Source organism: Manacus candei, unplaced genomic scaffold, assembly GCF_025592945.1.
Source record: "Manacus candei isolate 608988 ecotype Guabito, Panama unplaced genomic scaffold, ASM2559294v1 h1tg000028l, whole genome shotgun sequence".
Lineage (NCBI taxonomy): Eukaryota > Metazoa > Chordata > Aves > Passeriformes > Pipridae > Manacus > Manacus candei.
In genome coordinates, this window is record NW_026138076.1 from 14669257 (window position 1) to 14688471 (window position 19215).

The window sequence follows — 19215 nt, forward strand, 5'->3', positions numbered from 1 at the left end:
AAGCATGTGTTGCTGTGCATCCCCAAAGGCAAATTGCCACTGAAATGGCATCTGAGTCAAGTAAAAGCTAGCGTTAAAATATGTGGTGAATGTTAAAAATATATATTAGATGGTAATGTGTTATTGTCTCTTCTCCACCTCAAGGATCCATCATTTTCTTTCTCTTTATAAAATTTAAAGTAATGGTCCATGGCTGGAACCTACTCATAGTAGTAATACAGATTATAAATAGCAACAACATACATGTAACGTGTAACAGAACGCATTCTGTTCTCCTGAAGTAGCTAATTCATTCTAGAATTTTATAGTCTCCAAACTAAGATGTGTGTGTACAATAATACTTTGTACAATAATACTGAATTTTTAAGCTGAAGTAGTACTTAAGCTGAAGTAGTATCTGCGTGCTTCTTACAGCAATCAGTTTCCAAGTATCACCTTCAGTAAATCTTCACTGACACTTCAAAACATCTTTTATATTTTAAATAATTATAAAATAACTTAGTTCAAGAAACACTGCTAGTTTTTTTTTGCATGGTGTTTCACTTCTTCGAGCAGGATATATAACACAGTACATCACAGGACATTTTGTAATCTTTTCACATATACTGGACCTTTCATTAAAGCAAATGAAATACCATTTACTTTAGCTTTGGAGTTTCCATGTAGTGAAAAGAAATGGCTGTACATATGAGCTGTTCAGGTAGAATTAAAACAGTTATCATATTGTTTGCAGGAAAGAATTAGAACAAAGACTGATCACACAACTTTCATGCTCAATCTAAACCCAACTGTAGACAAACATTTAAATTATGGTAACTACTTTATATGTGTATAACTTCTTGCCAAATAGATTGTAATTAAATACAGAAGTAATTGACAAAACAGAAAAGTTTCAATTCATGTTAATATGTTTAGGTGGAAGGAGATGAACACAATTTGACAGCTATTCTGAACATATCCTGGGACTCTGTGGTTAATCCCAGCACTTAACACTAGAGCTATTGCACTGAGGCTCAGAAAAGGATTGCAAATTTAGCAACACTCATGTAAAGCAAAGGTTTATATAATAGTAAACAAGTTCTGGGTTTTGTGATTCGGAGCTCACAGTGTACAGTGCTTTTTCTGGTACATGTAATAGAAATTAGTAGTATTTCTGTTGCTTGTGGGTGTGGTTTATTTGCTTGTGAGCTATTATGGTATTTTTCTTTTGTAATTACCTTTTAACATGATCAAAGACACTGAATCTTAATTACCAAAATACTCATAGTTGCTGGTTTCCATAGTTCATTGGAAGCATTTGGATATGTTTTGTCTGAGAAAGCAATTAAATTAACAAAAAAAATGGATGCTTTAAGGAACAAGTAATGAGCTGTTTCACTTAAAAGTTACTGATTCAACTCCAATCTAATTGTGGGACTGAAAAGTTTTACATATCACTGGTGTAAATTCCATGGTTGTCTTTACAAAATACAATTGAATATGATAATGTTTAGATTAAAGTACTGAATATTTCTGTTTTACATGTACACAGTCATACTAAGTGGACAAATTTATTTTTTTCCCACCTTTTATTCTTTCATGTTATATAATATCTTAATTTGCTTTTTTGCTTTTGAGGAGTATTGGAAGCATGACAGTTGATAGCAGGATTGCAGTAATTCTTTGAGAAAGTATAACAGGTACTTACTGGTAATAGCTGATAATACCATTGTATATAAGCGTACATTTATGAGTTTATGAATTATAATTATATAATTTCTAATCTATTTGGATTAACCATTTAGAAATGGATCTGTTCGTGTCAATTTGAGAGGCAGTTATTGTATTCCTTTTACTAAAAGCTTTTAATCAAAACATGTAATCTCTCTATCTGGGACAGGAGAGTGGGGCACACGTTAAATATGAGCTTTTTGTTCACCCAGTAAGAACTGTAAGAGTAGTATGCAAACTAGCTCACCAATTTAAAATGTATACTTAAAATTCTCCAGAATGACATTGTCAACCAAATTCTTTTCCTATCATTGTTTTCTGTTTTGTACTTTTCTTCTATCTTTATTCTATAAATCATGGCAAAAACATCATGTGAAATTAAAGGAAAGGTATTCACCTTTAACTGACCAACAATAACAACTCAACAAGTCATATAAAGTCATAAAACATGGAAATAGAACATCCTTAATTGCTGCAGAACTAGAGCCATTAGGCTGAACTCTCTCTAAGAAAAGGACAGCAATTCCCCAAGACTCTGTATCAGTGTCCATATGGATGTAATAGTTTTGCCATGCCATGTTTTTAAAGTATGGCTGCTACTTAAAGATACAGGCTTTGTATGATTAATATCTCAAAGATTGCTGAGTTAAGATGGCTGAAAGAAGCTTATACTGACTTGCAAATGGCAGTGTGAGCATTGGAATGGGAAAATCTGCACTTGCATAGGGCAGAGTTCCAGCTCTCCTTATTCTTACTGAGCAAGAAAATGGAATCCTAAACAGGTATTCGTACAGGGCCAGGGAAGACCCTTGTACTCTTTTTGGATTGCCTTGCCCATATATTTGGGCTAGAAATAATTTCATCTTTTTGCCCAATTGGTATGCTCCTTTCTACTTCCCCAGGACTTCTGTTATATTGATTGTACCAACCAGATATGGCTTGGCAAGGGAATCAGGGTTGGATAGTAAAAAACATTTGCTCGAGAAGTCACACCTTATTTTAGAAATCTAAAACAATAATAGCAAGTGAGGAAGGGAGGTACTTGGTATTGCTCCATATAACAATTTTGAGTCAGCTTTGCAGAAATGCTTGTTGCATATGCTTTCTATGCTTTTAATGAAACTTGCAATGAAAATGATGTGTCCTTCTGAAAACTAGGCTTGAGTTCACAACCTGGACAGGAGAGCAGCAAAATTAATTTTGAGTTGTTAATTTTCCCATACTTAGGCTTTGCAGGTGTAAACCAGAAATAATTGCATGATCTAATTGCTTGGGAGTGCTGTAAAGATGCATTAATTCGTATATGAAGCACTTTGGTATTATTATGAGAATGCTATGGACATTGCTTTGACAAAAGTAGTAATCCTGTGGTATAGGAGTTAGATAAGGATGTTAGAATAGGGCATTTCAGCAGAAGATTTGAGTGATAGCCCATGTCAGTACATAACTCTATCTTGTGCGTTTTACCCAGTAACCTTTAAAGCATCATCTGTGTGTGTCTGTGTGTGTGTGTGTATCTGTCTGATTTGGAGACTGAAGTGAAATAGGAAATGGGCACAGCTGCAAACAACTTCCATGGGTTTCCGATAACACTGGAGAATTCCTTAGTAAGGAAATGAAGGGCCAGTGACCGCACAGTAGTATTGGCTTCCTTTTAACAAAGGAAATCTTTGTTGTTTAACTACTTGTGGGTTTTAATCCCAACTGACGTAATATTTTGGAACTTGAATAAAACCAGTATTACTACATGGCAAGCTTATGTGATTTGAAGTTAAATAAAGTTCCAAATGCTGAAATTGTTCTTGTAACTTCTGTAGCTGGCAAACAATACCAGGCTCAATTATTGTTCACTCAGGTCACACAGCTCAAAGCATATGTAGCAGCTTCCATGTGCCCAGCTGTTTACCTCTCACATGCAGAGAAAGTGAAGTATTTGATTACACTGTCTCTAAAACAGATTTTTTTTTCTTTAGCTTTACCGAAAATGTGACCAAAATTAATCCAAATGTTTTTTAAACTCCTGCAGCCACAGAGGGCTACATGAGTAGATGAAAGTTTATATATACATACAATTGGAGAGTTTAATTCTGCAAAAAACTACTTTTATTTTTATTTTTAAATATTGTTTAAAGCACTGAAGTGCTACTAGAGTAGTGGTTTTCAAGCTGGTCTTTTTTTGTAACTGGTAAAACAAGTTCGTATCTGTGAAATTTCTAGCAATATCTTTGTATCCACTCACTACAATATTTAGGGATCTAGCATTTGAAAAGACAGAAATTGTCCTATAATAGAAGCAACTATTTTAAAAGTTACTTGCAAGCATTTATGTAGAGATCACTTTTAAATTTTAGGTGGTGGAATTGGAGATTTTAAAAATTTATTTTATTTGTTCTTTTACATCTTTTTGGAAAAAGAGAAATGGTAGGAGCTGGGAAAATAAGTGAGAAGCACAGCCATCTTTTCCTTCTGCTTTACTTGTCCCTAGAAATACATAAAAACTGCAGGTCATGCTCAGCATGATCTGTGTTGTAAACCAAGAGTTTGAAAGAAAGTGAGGTTTTCTTTCAATTTTATCATATTCTGATGCAGCACTCATGAAATCATAGAAAACCTTGAGTTGAAAGAAACCTTAAAGCTCATCTGGATCCAACCCCCCTGCCATGGGCAGGGATGCCACCCACTAGATCAGATTGCTCAGGGCCCCATTCAATGTGGCCTTGAACACTTCCAGGCATGGGGCATCCACAGCTTCTGTGGGCAGCCTGTGCCAGTGCCTCACCACCCTCTGACAGAATTTCTTCTTAACATCTAATCTAAATCTCTCCTCTTTTAGTTTAAAACCATTTCCCTTTGTCCTGTCACTACCTGCCTGTGTAAAAAGTCGCTCTCCTCTTTTATAATCCCCCTTTAGGTACTGGAAGGCTCTGCCTTCTCCTTCTTCATGCTGAGCAATCCAACTCTCTCAGTTTGTCTTCCTATAAGATGCTCCAGCTCTCTGATGGATTCTTTTGGCCTTCCTCTGGACCAGCTCTAACAGGTCCATGTCTTTCTTGTGCTGATGACCATCCCCAGAGCTGAACAAAGTACTCCAGATGGGGTAGAGCAGAGTAGAGGGGTAGAATCAGAATCCCTTGATGTGCTGGCCATGCTGCTTTTGATGCAGTCCAGGATGTGGCTGGCCTTTTGGGCTGCAGGTGGACAGTGTTGGCTCATGTCCAGGCTTCATCCATAAGAACACGCAAGTCTTTCTCTGCAGGGCTGCTCCCAATGAGTTCATCTCAGTCTGGATGTGCCCCAATCCAGGTGTAGCACCGTGCACTTGGACTTGCTGAACTTCATGAGGTTCTTGTGGGTCTACCTCTCAGGTTTGTCCAGGTCCCTGTGGATGGGACCCCATCTTTCTCTTGTGTCATCTACGCCACTCAGCTTCATGTCATCTGCAAGCTTGCCGAGGGTGGAGCCAGACTGCCTCTATATCATATGTTCTTTTGAGCTGGAGTATATAATGTGCAAAATTATAATTCTAGCCATGGAAGAGACAGTGATCAGATACTGTTATGAGCCAAGTACCACCTTCACACATTCTTTCAAGAATATCAGTCTTTCCTTGGTAGGCTCTCGGAATAGTGTAACTTAAAGGAGTTTGTGTATATAACAACATTGTAACATTAGTATTGATTAATTTCTTATTAAGAGAAGATTACTCAGAAGTAATGCCCTGATTCACATCTAGCTTGGCATGATTTTTTTATTTTTTTAAATCAATGAAAACAAAAGCTCAACCCCAGCAAAAATTTAGTTCTATATGAAGTAATATTATTTTTCTATCTGAAAAATTAACAGTGGAGTCACAGTTCAAAGGCTAACTAGAAGTGAGCTGTAAAATTGTTCCTCAGTTTTGCTGAGAGCTGAGACAAGACCTTTGACAGCACTTTACATTATCATCTCTGTTAAGAGTGTTGCATGGACTTCTTTATGTATATAGGTCAGTTACAAAAGCAGTTCACTTTAAATCAGTAGCTAGGCCTGCAGTCTATTCCAGACTTATTTTAGTACATTCTGTATTGTAAATGTAGGAAATAACATGCAATTAAAGCCAAATCTCCACATTTTTACTTAGAAACTAATATTTTAGGGTTTAGATGTATAGGGAGCTTGGGGGCCTCTAAAGAAAGCCTGTAATGGTGCTGGAAATATCCTTATATTCTTAGTGTCATTTGAACAACTTTCTCTGTTCTTAATTACTTCTCTCAACTGATAATGATTTAAAAAAAACCCCTTTCAATTCCTCAGTGCTGACTACTATAAACTGGAAAATGCATTTTCTTTCTTTTGTTTAGGGGGAAAAAAGCCCAAACAAACAAAAGCCAAGTTTGGAAAGGAGTGTGGTGTTTGTTTCTCTGTTGAAGCACTATAAATACAGTACGATTATGTCAGGTTTGAAAAGATGTTTCAAGATGATGTGTGATTTTATGGTAATAATTCTGTCCTTAAGTATCAAAGATAGTGTATCTCAAAATGAGATTATAAAAATGAAGATCAGGTAGCTTAGAGTTAATTACTGAAGGCATTCGAACTTTGAATTGATGTGGTTTTTGAAGGCAAGAGTATTTTCACAAAGTAAGCAAAGAGAAAAATTTATAGTGTTCTGTTGATAGTAAGATCAAAGTTCATTTTAGAGGAAATTTATTGTCACTTCCTACTTTCTTTTCAATAATCATGCTTGGATTTTGTTTTATTTTTCATTCAAAATTATTTTAACCACTTTTTATTATTTATTAAGTATAATTTTTTGTGATTTCATCTTATTCTGCTTATGACATACACTTCCAGTTTTTATCTTTTGTATAAGAGAAACGAACTACCAAAAGAATATGATTGACAATGAAACTAGACACATCCAAAATGTTTTCAAGCACTCAGAATGCAGGATCATAGATTTAGTTTTCTAATATAGCTATTTGGGTGTTTGTGATTATTTATATCGTTATTTTCATTATTTCCCAAATTAATTCTACTCGTAAAAAAATTACTGCAGAAGTTAATGCTGCTGTCTTAGTAAATCCAGACTAAAAATAAGGTACTCAGTGACTAATTAGAGTATACAAAACTACATGGTTTGCTTTTGTTGGATACAGTTTTCTGTCATTATATGATCACTAAACACAGATTTTATACTTCATTTGAAATCTAGGTGAAATTGAAGCTCTACAATGTTTGTTGAATTGGATGACTTAGTATGTAAAGTATATTTTCCTCCTTATGCTATACATTAATAATCCTTGGTGGGTTACTTGTCGGCTCCATTCTAAAATCACAAAAATTACTAATGATCAGCAAATTCCAGGGTGCTGTTGAAATAGTTTAGGAAAGTGACTCAGCTTCAGATATGCACCTTGCACTTTTATTGGGTAGTAGTAAGACTGAGCAGTTAAATTGCCTGGTTAAAGATAAACCTGGTGCCTGTTGGTATGAAATATTAGCCATAAGAATAAGTAACCTCCTTTTTGATCCTCGATACAAGGCTTACAGTCTGTCTTGGTAACAAGAAACAAACTAATAAACACTGATATTACCATACCTCAATAAATATGCTACACAAATATGCCCTTATGGACAGGGTGTTATCCCTTGTTTGATGCAATCCTGACTTGGGTAGGACTGAGATCTCAATTATTGCTTGACTTTCATGGAGTACCATTCAAAGGGCAAGACGTATTCATTTGGAACAAATGTGCCAACAGAGTTTTTTGTAGATGAAATCTAAAGCATATGCACCAGCATCTGAAAGGCAAATTAGGAAGTGCCTAAGAAAAGATGATCTGAAGAGCAAATAGAGTGTGTAGTTCTTAAAATGTATTTTAGACCTTTCAACCAGGAGTTTATTGTACACTATGGGAATGTTCTATTCGCTTTTGCTTGAACTGCTGCATATGGGAATTGAAGGGGGAAAGACACCAAAACTGTGAAAGCATGCACTAGTTGAGTACAATCATGCTATACTAAAAAAAAGGGGACAATGATTTCAACACAGTGTGCTGCAGTAGGTCTCCATTTAAATTTTTCTAAAACTATCTAAAGGGTAGTGTATCTCATTTTTGTAAATTACCCTGATCATTAAGTTTATATATGAAGTGGAAAATGACTCCTTTAGCCCCAAATGTGGATTTAAACTACCCAGAAAAGTCTGTTAAGCCACAGACTATGAGCTGTGCTAGGCAGAATCAGTCTTTGTTCTACCTAAACAACTGTATAGAGAAAAAAAAGTGAAATTCAAGAGGCCAGAGAGAACAAGCAAGCAACAGCATAACCAATGGAGAGAGTATATGGATAGGAGAGTTGAAAGAGGAACCTGGGCACTCAATCCATACTTCCTTCAACTCTTAGACTGGTTTATATATTAAGACCTTGTAAACATATCTTAATATATAACAATATGTTAAAAAAAACCCTTAAAAATTCATTAGTAATTTTTCAGTTTTGAGATTGCAGTGGGGGAACAAGAGCTTAAATAATAATTGACTGAGTTGCAGTAATCATGACTGATGAGAGCTGAAATGGTAGTTGACTGATGCAGTCCAGAAAAACCATTTCTGCTGACTGGTTATGGTTTGCATTTAACACAGAGGACAAAAACCTCAGTGACCAAATATGGCCTCCCTTATATTTAGTTTATGTCTTGTGTCTGTTGAAGTTACTGATAAAAAGTGTTGTAGTTGCTCTGAGTCAGTTTTGCTTCAAAATTGAATGGTTTGTCACAGTGACAGGTTTCTCACACATGCTGTCATTTCATTCAGCAATAAACAAATTCTCCCCATCACATAATGAGGATTTCAAAACTGATTTTTTTAGAGACTTCTTCAGAGCTTAAGTGAAATCATCTTTTACTTGCCACTTCTGTGGGGATGTGCTGTATGCAAAAGTGTGATCATGCATTTATTTGTCTAGAGGGAGGGGCATAGCAAGGAGATCTCCAAAGTGTCACTGAAAAGAGAAGGAGTTCAATCTAAAAAACTTGAAAACTTTTGTTTTCAGTAGAAAGAGCAGAGTGGTGGCTCTTTTTGCAAAGCTGACTTATATTAGATCCAAAGATTCTCCCCAACCCTCTTAACAGGGAGTCCTAAAAGCCACACTGCATAGGAATACTCAACATTATTATCATGGCCATAGTTCAGAAAAGCTGTTCAACAATGGATGAAATCTGTCGGTGCAACATTAAACATTTTATAATATAAAAAACCTGGGAAAAAGGGAAAACTGTAGTGATTACCATAACCAAACCTTTTACGGTCTTAAGCTGAAGTAAAACACTTCTCTGAAGCTAAATTTGCACTTAGGAAAGTGTCTAGCAGTAAAGAGTTAAATAAAAAGAATGTCATGCATGTGTATGTGATTCTAAATCCAGAAGTGTTACATTTCCTTTGTTGGCATTAGTTTCTGCTGAACATACAGGATATATATGGTGAAGACTAAGCCCTTCTGTTAGTGGTCTGAAGTGTTTTAACAGAAGTGTGGCATGCTTGGTTGAAAAGAGTGGAGGTTTTAACAGATCAAAGCATATATATTTTGTTCTTACTGGATATTTTTCTGCTTACCTATTTGAGTTGTATTGACCAACTTCATTAATAGGAATTTTATCTGGAATTAGACTTTCTTTAACAAACTTATGTAGAGTAGTGGTATATGATAGAATTTTGTCTTGACTGCTTGCAGCAAAAGCTTTTGAGTTGTTTTCTTTTTGTTTTCTTTTTTCTCCAGTGTTAATTGTCATTTACTAGTGGTGGCTCCAGTCTTAATGGCTCTTCATGAGGAAAAAGTGGATAGGAAACTGTTGAAAGGTGCAGTCTTCCTGCTCTTACATGTAATTGATGCTACTGTGAGAGATGGATTCTTGTCAGAGGATGCAGACTATTCAGAAAAGTGAATATTCGGATAATATTCAGAATGTTCAGAGAAATACAAGCATCATGAGATATTTCTGCTAAGATTACTGTATTTTTCCTATGCTTTTTGAGATTTTCCCCATCCTCAACCCAACCATTCAACAGCCAACTCCTTTAGTGACTATGCTAAAATCTACCCTTTTTCCTTGCAACTCTGGTGAGTCTTGAGATTAAATGCTTCAGAGGAGGGCTAGAGCTGGCTTTCTCTGGAGGTACGCAATAGAAAGTGGTATTTAGGAGAACTTTTGTTTCTTGAAGGCACTACAAGGCCCTTTGCTGGAGGGAAGCAGATGAGGCATCAACTCTGCCACTTATTCACGTCCAATTAATAGTCCTGTGCTGTTTCCAATAGAGCCTGTGAAAAGAAAATGTGTGGCTTGACCAGACTTAGCCGGGAAATTAAAGCTTTGTTTAGAATATGTGACAATAAATATTTTCAACTGTCATTGTTCACAGCTCTGTAATCTCCATGCAAAGAAGGTTAATAGAGAATTGTCACATCCTTTTTTTTCTCTCTCTTCCCCCCCTTCCTAAATTCACAGTAATAATGTGACTTTTTTCCTTGCTATTTGTTTTTGGTTTGGGGTTTTTTTTGTTTTAATTTTCATCCCTCCATTCTTTCTAACTTACAAAATGATGTATCCTAACAATAGTATACATATCTTCTATGGCCTGTAAAAGCATAAAATTATAAAGCAGGATAAGATGATGCATCTGTGTCTAGAATACTAGATGTATAATGGATTTGATACGATGGAAAACCAAATTGCTGGAAAAACAAGGGAAGATTTGACCATAATTGAAACAACCGTTATTTGCACAATCTGTGCTTTTGGAGAATAGTTGCTTGAACATTTGACAGCTTTAATATTTCCTTATATAGGTTTTGTTCATATTATTTAGTACAGGCTGTCTATTTTGTTGGTATATGTAGACTACAGCTGTATTTTGACAGAAGCATTGAGTAGGTATGCATCTGTGGTACACAATTCTGTTTCTGTTGGCCTTTCTCTTTTAAGTGAAATTGAAATCTTTATTGCTTTTCTTACATGCTCTGCTTTTTACCAACTGTGAGACAAAATTGAAGGCTTTTTTTATTGGAGCAGACCAATGTTGAAAACTTTATAAGTTTCTATAAAACTTTTAATTTTGCTTATATGAGGTCTTATTAATAAAAAGTTTACACTACATTTGGAAAAAGGAATATGAAGTATACTGCCTGTGTCTTGATCTCTTATTTTATCCTTAATTGGGTAATTGCTTCCCTGTTTTTCAGTTTGACAATTAAGAATCAAGATGGCAATGCTTCCCTGTCACTGTAAAAAGCTGGGATAGTTGGATAAAATATTTCACGACGTTGCAGTGTTCTCTATAGTTAATGTATGCTGGATTCCTGCTTCAGAGAGTATGGGATGCTAGTGGCTTAAGCCAGGCAAATACAAGTCTTGGTGTTTGGTTCATGAAAAGCCAAGTTGAATCTAGCAGGATTTACTAGCATAGATTCAGTGCAATGTGAACAAAGCAGTGGTGTTTGTAGGGCCAGGTTGTACCTACGAACAGATTTATGGCTTTCATGCAGCAAAGAAACTGAGTTATCTCTTGCGTCTGCATCCGTGACACACCATAGCAAGCCATTCCACTCTAATTGAGAGTTGACCAAGTTGACTTTTCATTAAACTCAATAGTTAAAATTTTGAACTCACTGTTAGGAAGAATTAATTCAAATAAGATTCTTTTGTATTTAATTTTCACTGTCTTTTTTCACCTCTGACTGTTCGACTTTCATCAGTTAAAGCAAAACCCATCACACCTTTCTAATCTTGCGTCAGGGGCATATCACATTCTTGTGACAAAATGTAACATCATGAATCAAAAACTTGTGGTTATTCTCTGCTATTGTCAACAGCAACCGTTTGACTCCTTGTCATTGCCAAATCAAGCCAACACAGACAGATTGCTCTGGTTTCCACCACTACTGCATCTCTTCAAGTCATCCTTTTTTGGTCATTATCAGTAAAAATACAAATAGATGTTTCTCTTGAAGAGATTAGAAATTATTCAGCAAATATCTGTAAGCACCCTTTGAAAAAGGCATATGAACACCCTCTGAAAACAAGACTTCGTGAAGAGAATTACATACATTACTTCTGTCAGAAACATAACATGCACGGATGTGCTGGAACACTGAAATGTGTTTGTTGTCAGGGTTATAACAGTTTAGTTTTCAGATTGCAAAGAATATTTTCATGGCTTTTAAGGATCGGAAACCCCTCATCCCTTCCCTTAATGAAAGCGTAAATTCTGTAAAAATAGGAGACCACCTAAGAAGAAATTGAGATTGAGGATATCAGTAACTGCTGATTAAACCTAACTTTCCTTCAATTATTTTCTTGAAGGATTTGATTAATTATTCTCTTATATTTACAGGGCTAATTACAACCACATCCAGAAAACTAGATCGAGAGCAGCAGGGAGAACACATACTGGAGGTAAATAATTTCTTTAGTTCTCTGAAAAACAGTGACTATAAGTTCATTGGTCTTTTACAGAGTTAAGTTTACCAGGCTTGATTATTATATGAAGAATTTAAAGAACTGGATTTTAGAAGCAACTTCCTTCTATGTTCATTATTTTACAATGCAGAGAACTACCATAAAACTACCTATAAAAACAGTGTCTTGGGGTTTACTCATAAGAAAAGAGTAAAGGTACAAATTGAATGCAATTTTTTGGTTTTATATCTGTAAACCAGGATTTTCTTTCAAACAATACAAAGGCACAGTTGTTAAAACGAGTGTGATTCCTTTTTAAATTTTCCTGTGTAATTATTGGAATAGCTATTTTAGCCTAACTTTCGCTGAATATAGGCTTCTGGAAAAGAAGTGCAGAATGGTTTTTCTAACACTGTGGATACAAACTGATTGTATGTGAGTAACCCTATTTTCTGTGTAACATGATTACCAATCGCATGAGTTGCAAAACATGCATTATAAAACCAGAGTCCAAGAGCACGACATTTGTGACATAATGCTTTTATTTAGCTACATTTAATTGATTGCCTTGAATTTATGTAATAGCTTTTTCATTCTCTGTCAAACAACATGAAAAGAAGACAGATTTAAGTCATCCGGTTTCACAATGTCGTCAAGCAGTGTAACAGCATGGTACTTCACTTGTAATGAAGAATTAATATTCACAGTGATCCTTATGTACTAAGATTTTTCTGGAACCTTTATCATGCCTTTCCTCCTGGATGATAGATAAAAGGAGTTGGCTGCAACTGGAGTTGGCAAACTAACATTAAAGCCAGAGAAGCAAGTCTAGACTTATTCAAAACTTGTGAAATCCTTAGAAAGCTGTTCTAGTAGGAATGCAATGACTGCATAGACTTGGAGATGAATGTATTCCCTGTTAGCACAAACTATCCTTTTGCCCAATTGCAGTATACATGCAGTCTTCCTGGACCATTTCTATCCCTTTGGTGCATTGCAAGCTGGATTAATGCAGCTGTTGGACCAATTTTTTATCATTATTTTTGTTTCTATATCAGCTTTGAAAAGAACTCTTTACACCTAAGTAGCAATAAGGCAGAATATGCTCTGCAGTGAGTTTGTAGTAGTAATAGTAACAAAGTTAATTGCAAATCTGATTTAGTACTAGACACATTATTTCTGTAAATTGTAAAGTCATTATATTATTCTCTTTTCAAATTGTCTCATTAAATCTGGTTGTATCAGTTTCCCAAAGCACTTCATGTCAGTTTTATCTTATTTCTTGACCACTGCTATGTATATTGGTTCTAAAATTGGTATATCGTGACTTTTACCTCTACACATATTATACTGACTTTTGTATTAGATTTATACAGTAAATAAAATGAGCTGTGGATTATTTTCTGACCCTGAAGCCACCTGGCACAGTATGGCTTTGATTGCTTATATCTTATCCCTGGAACAGGTTGGCCATGTTCAAGTTGCCTGTTGAGAATGGTGTCTGAATTGTGTGAATTCTCAGGCTGCAGCCAGGCAGTGTGTTTTTGTGCTACTTGTTCTGGGCCAAAACTGGTGCCAGAGATCCCACTCACAGTATAATGTTATGGGCAGTTGTCTGATAGCAGTCATGCTGATTTAACCTTAAGTTTGTAACCTTAAGGGAACATGTACAGAACTCAGAAAGTTTAAGATTGCAATGTCATGTAATGTTACATAGATCCTCTTGGTTTCATCATTCCCTATAAAATAGCAATTTAAGCTGGTTGCTCTTTAGTTTGGAACATGGGTTATTGCCTGTTGGTGTAACTTATAATCCTTCATTCTTTCTGCATTTTGAATTCCAGCTGGTTGTTAAGTTTTAACTAAAAGTATGTGAAATATCTGATGGAAGAACTCTTGAGTACAGAGCAATACTGACAGATAGCATGGCCCAAAGTAGCAGTTTTCCCATGTGTTAGTTTTATGCTTACAACTTTGAAAATAGGTTGAAAAGAAACCTAGAAATGCGCAGAATGGTGGGCAGTATTATGAGCCAAGTGCTGAGCATCTGGCTAATTAATTGAGCATTGAAATGTTGACCAGATGGATTGGTGGGTTTATTCCTTGTTTGCTATTGAATTTGATCCTTGACTGCAGTTCTGCTTACATAATAGTAACTAATATGCCCCATTTTTTTATTCCCAATTTGTAACTATTTTCTGAGTACCAATTGGCACTTTCTTATGCAGTTATTTTAGACTACCTTCAAGTTGTTTTCTCATGTCTTAGTGTTCTCTTTGTTAATGTCAGTAATGCCTTCAAAACTGATGTTGCCTTCAATTCAAAGAGATTTTTCTCAATTTGCATTTGTCTTCTGCTTGGCTCAGGGCAGTGCTAATTTTACGTTAACGGACATGTTATTGCATACCCCTTTTGATTTCCTTATTTGGAATGTGCTTTGTTTTTTTGGTTGAGCTTGGTTGGGTTTTTTTGTGAACTGAAAGGTATGTACTGGTGTTCCATTACAAGCACTAAAGGGAAAAGATACTCATTTATGTGGAAATCATGCCATCTGTTAGAGATGAGCATGAATATTTGCATTTCATGTGTCAAAATATTAAGATAGTAGCTGAATAAGCTTTTTTAGTGCCTTTTGTAAATATTCAACTAATAGCTTTATGCAACTGTCTTTAACTGAAGTTAAGGGAGAACTTTACAGTTGTCATAGGCAGTTGTAGGAAAATCTGATTTAGGAAGAGCATTGTTGGAAGGACTATGTTTGAATTGAGCACTAACTGTATCCTTTTTAATAAAAACAGGTAACAGTGACAGACAATGGTACTCCTGCAAAATCAACAATTGCACGAGTGATTGTGAAGGTCTTAGATGAGAATGACAATAAGCCTCAATTCTTGCAAAAGTTCTACAAAATTCAGCTTCCAGTGCGTGGTAAGCCAGAGCGAGAGAGAACTGCTAGGAGAGAGCCAATCTATCGAGTTATTGCTGCAGATAAAGATGAAGGCCCCAATGCAGAGATCTCCTACAGCATCGAAGATGGTGATGAACATGGCAAGTTCTTTATTGAACCGAAAACTGGAGTGGTTTCATCAAAGAAAGTTTCTGCAGCAAGGGACTACGATATCCTTTCAGTGAGTCAAAGTCTCGTATATCATGAATATGTAAAGTGTTCTTTTATCTGTTCATTTCTTATTCAGCAGCTGGCAGATGAGTGCAGTATCTGAAGGAAGAAAGCTTCAACAAATCCAGAAGCATTGTTTTGTGGGTTTCTTTGGTTTTTTGGTTTGGTTTGGTTTTTGTTAAAGGATGATTTCATATGTTTGTATTGTTAATCAAGAAACTTCTGTTCTTTTCCAGAACTTGACAGGTAATGTATGTGATGAGGGAACATGAACAATCAGTTTGACTCACCTTCAGGAAGAAAGCAAAATAAAAGTGAATTTATGGTAACAGTTTGTGCTGCTATCAGGTGCTGCACACTTTTTCTCCATTTGCTGCCCAGATAATGAAGGGCAAGTGGCACTTTGAGAGACACTTAACCTTTTTGGATATGTCTCACACAAGCAAATATGCTTGGAGCTTATTACTACTTTCTGTTTATGTGACATAATGATTTATGTGATCCTGTGTGTCTGTTTCACAGATTAAAGCTGTAGATAATGGTCGTCCACAAAAATCTTCAACTACACGGCTTCACATAGAATGGATTCCAAAGCCCGACCCACCCACAGAACCTATTTATTTTGAGGAGTCATTTTTTTCTTTTACGGTGATGGAAAGTGACCCAGTTGCTCACATGATTGGTGTAATAGCTGTTGAACCTCCTAGAACACCACTTTGGTTTGACATAACGGGTAAGGATGCCTTAAGGGCCTTTATTATTAGAAACAAGTGCATGGAGTCTGAGATACTGGAGGGCTCATTGCAGCTTGGTTTTAATCGCTCTTCTAAGTAATGCAAGGGTTTGGAATTTTTTAGCTGCAGATGTGGATTTTCCCCCTTATTTTCTTGTAAATCAAAATTATTTAATTTTTATCAATGACACTCTATAAGATTAAAATTAAGTTGCAAAATATCTGTTGTATTGCAGTTTTGAAAATGACTTAATATTGTGTCACTGAAAACTAATCAAATAATAATTAATCTCACAGACTGTAGGATAGGAAAAGAAATAAAATGCTAGTTTTCTGCAAATCTGGATAGTACACTCAAAGAGAGATTGTACTATTCATGTTGATTTTTTCTCCTGGGCTGCTTCTCAGTTTGCTGTCCCTTGATTCAGTATTAAAAGGAAAGCATGCAATGTTCCTTACCCCAGCAAACTTCTTCCTGTACATATTCTTTCTACTATATCATAACTTAACTTCTACCATTGAAAGGGGAATTCTAACTAGTAATATGACATAATATGTTGATGTCATGGTGACAAAATGAACAGTACTTTTAAAGTTTAGATTTAGTCATTAGACCTATGAGCACCAGTAATACACAGAGTATTCACTGTATGGTTGGTAGTAAAACCAAGTTCTGTTGTGTGTTAAGTGCTTTGGAATCGAGGAGAATGGCATAGCCTTATTTCAGGAGAGATGCTGAACTGTAACAAACTGTCTCTGGTCTTAAGGTAACCCTATCAGACTGCTTTTTCCACCACATTCATAAGAGAGAGAGAAGGATCTTTTTCACCTTGGTTACTACTGAAAATTTGACCCATGATTATGGTGTTAAGTTGTTCGGGAGAGCATATTTTTAATTCTTTCTTAAAAGTTTAAGTATTTTGAACATCTGTTTTGCTGGTATGTATTTCCTAAGGAATGCTGAAAACAGCATTGGTTAAAAGTAAAGTTTCTGAAATAGACACATGTAGCAGGAATATATAAATGCCAAATACTTGAGGGTGTCCTCAAAAAATTTTCAAACACATGAGAATGTACACAATTTGCCCCTAAAATCATGCTTCATGTGTGAACAACCTGTGATCATACTGATAATCATTACTAATTCATTAAATATTTACATAGAATTTTTTAAATAATTCTTTTAGATGTGTTCTTGGGAGGAGGGGGGCAAAGTTCCTGTCCAAATAGCTCATAGTTGAATAAAAAATGTTTGCATTTAGACAAACCAAGGGCTTATGGATCTGTACAACTGTGTAGAGGTAGTAAAGAGTTCAGGATGCTTGCTTGCATTCTCATAGGGGAAAAGCTCTCTGCATTAGAGGTATTTTTGGGACTGAGGTGGCTCTTTCACTTTTCTCCCAAACACATACAAGCACATAGACATGGGAGTAGAAAAGCAAGCAGAAAATATGAAAATAAGTGAGTAGGAAAGATGAGAAGGTTTTGTGTATTCAAATTAGGGTTATCCAGTCAACAGCAAACAGAAACGTCTATTGACCAAAGAGCGTCCATTAAAGGAACGGTTAAGAAAGTGACATTCCCAGAAAAAAGTGAGCAGTTCATGGGGGTGAGAGTAGATAGAAGAGGCCTCAGAGGTTTTGGGAGTTTCAGTTTAGTACAGCAGTGATGTTTTCTGGTGTCTTTTATTAGCAAAATTTGTTAATTAGGTTGGGGATGTACTTTTCTATTGTTGTTCTTTGTGTGCATTAACTGCTATGGCCTCTGAACAGTGTGTACGTCTGAATGGAATTCTGATGATAGCACTGTTTTGATTTGCTCCTTCTAAGCATGCAGCACAGTTTGGACATTTACATATTTTTTATTGTATGCTTAATGCAGAAAATAGATGATCTTTTCCTGCTCTTTTTAGAAAGACATATACAGAAAACTTCAAGGGGAAAGAGCAGAACTTGTCCGAATGTTGCAAAATAAACCCTTTTATTTTGACTATGTTCTTAGTAAAAGTGTACTGGAAAGTCTGATATGTGATTATGTTGTGAAGTTATCAGCTGCTCTTACAGGTGGTCACTTTACTGCCCTCTTTTACTGTTTCTAATAGCATGAATGAATTTGATTGACAGCTTTCCTTTGTGTTCTGTGCTTGCTTTCCATGCTTTCTTTCTTTTTGGCTGAGCCAGGAGACAAGCTTGCTAGTGAAGTATTTTACATCTTTCAGATGGCTTGTGACCTGAACTGTACAGCAGAAGGTATCTGCTGAGATCACATAATTTATTACCAGATTATGAGATCTGAAATGAAAGCGTACATTTATAAACTATTTATTTTATTAACCCTTCGGAAATCAAAGTGCTCACGGTTGCATTTGTGACAGGTTCGTTTTTGTTTTGTTTTGTCATCATTACATTTATACAGCGTCAATTCTGAGCATCCAGTTTTGGCTTTGGCTAAAACTGTTGCTGTTACACGTTCAGTGTACCAGGTGCAGAAGTTTGGGTTGAGTTCTGCTTCAGCGGATCACCAAATATCACCACTACTACAAAAGTTAGGCAAGGCCTTTGTGGTTCTCTTGATAAGGAAGGAAAAAAACTCGATTAGAGACCCTGTCTTTTTGTCAGGAAAAGTGATTAAGCAGACTCATACCCATTCGCTCTATTCTTCCCTTAAAATGTAGATGACTTCATTGAGACATCCGAGAAAATGGTTTTGCCTGCCAATTATAAAAGGAAAAGCTAGATTCACTTTCTAAAGCTGACATATTGCACAAAGCCCATTAAAAAGATAATGTACACCTGTTAAGAAAATAAAAAGCTGCTGCCTTTCATGCTGTCCAGTTTCTGTCTATTTGAGTGATTCAGAAACTGCTGCTGGGCCAGTAAGAGGAGCTGTCTTTCAGTTAAACTTGAAAAATTACATAATGTTGGTCATTATCAAATATCTCAAATCCGGTGAAGCAGAATCCAGCCCATCTTTCCTAAACTGGTATGTTTGTCATACAATGGAACCTTCTAAAGGTGAAATCCTTTTTACATGTGAATGGGGGCTCATTTCAGTATTTCCTGTTTTTTTCTTGGATTAAGTACAAATTTGCAATCTTTGAAACTTTACCCTCTCACTTCTAGCCTTGGCTTTTTATAAAAGGCATTTAGTGATCTACAAAGCTTAGCATGTAAAAACTTGTTAAAGGAAAAAAAAAGGCACTCAGATGATATCTGAATG

At 35.8% G+C, this 19215-nt stretch overlaps 1 protein-coding gene across 6 annotated transcripts in view; it reads left to right on the top strand.

The window, feature by feature from the left end:
* The window catches only part of FAT1 (FAT atypical cadherin 1), a 106359-nt gene that overhangs the window by 41808 nt on the left and 45336 nt on the right, over nucleotides 1–19215 (top strand). For 5 of the 6 annotated variants that reach the window (XM_051790761.1, XM_051790762.1, XM_051790764.1 and 2 more), the window contains exons 4-6: nucleotides 12081–12142; nucleotides 14944–15273; nucleotides 15786–15996. In XM_051790761.1, the coding sequence (XP_051646721.1) occupies nucleotides 12081–12142; nucleotides 14944–15273; nucleotides 15786–15996 (603 nt within the window). Of the gene's footprint in view, nucleotides 1–12080; nucleotides 12143–14943; nucleotides 15274–15785; nucleotides 15997–18214; nucleotides 18371–19215 lie in introns of all 6 variants that reach the window. The other variant, XR_007905016.1, reaches the window with a different exon arrangement.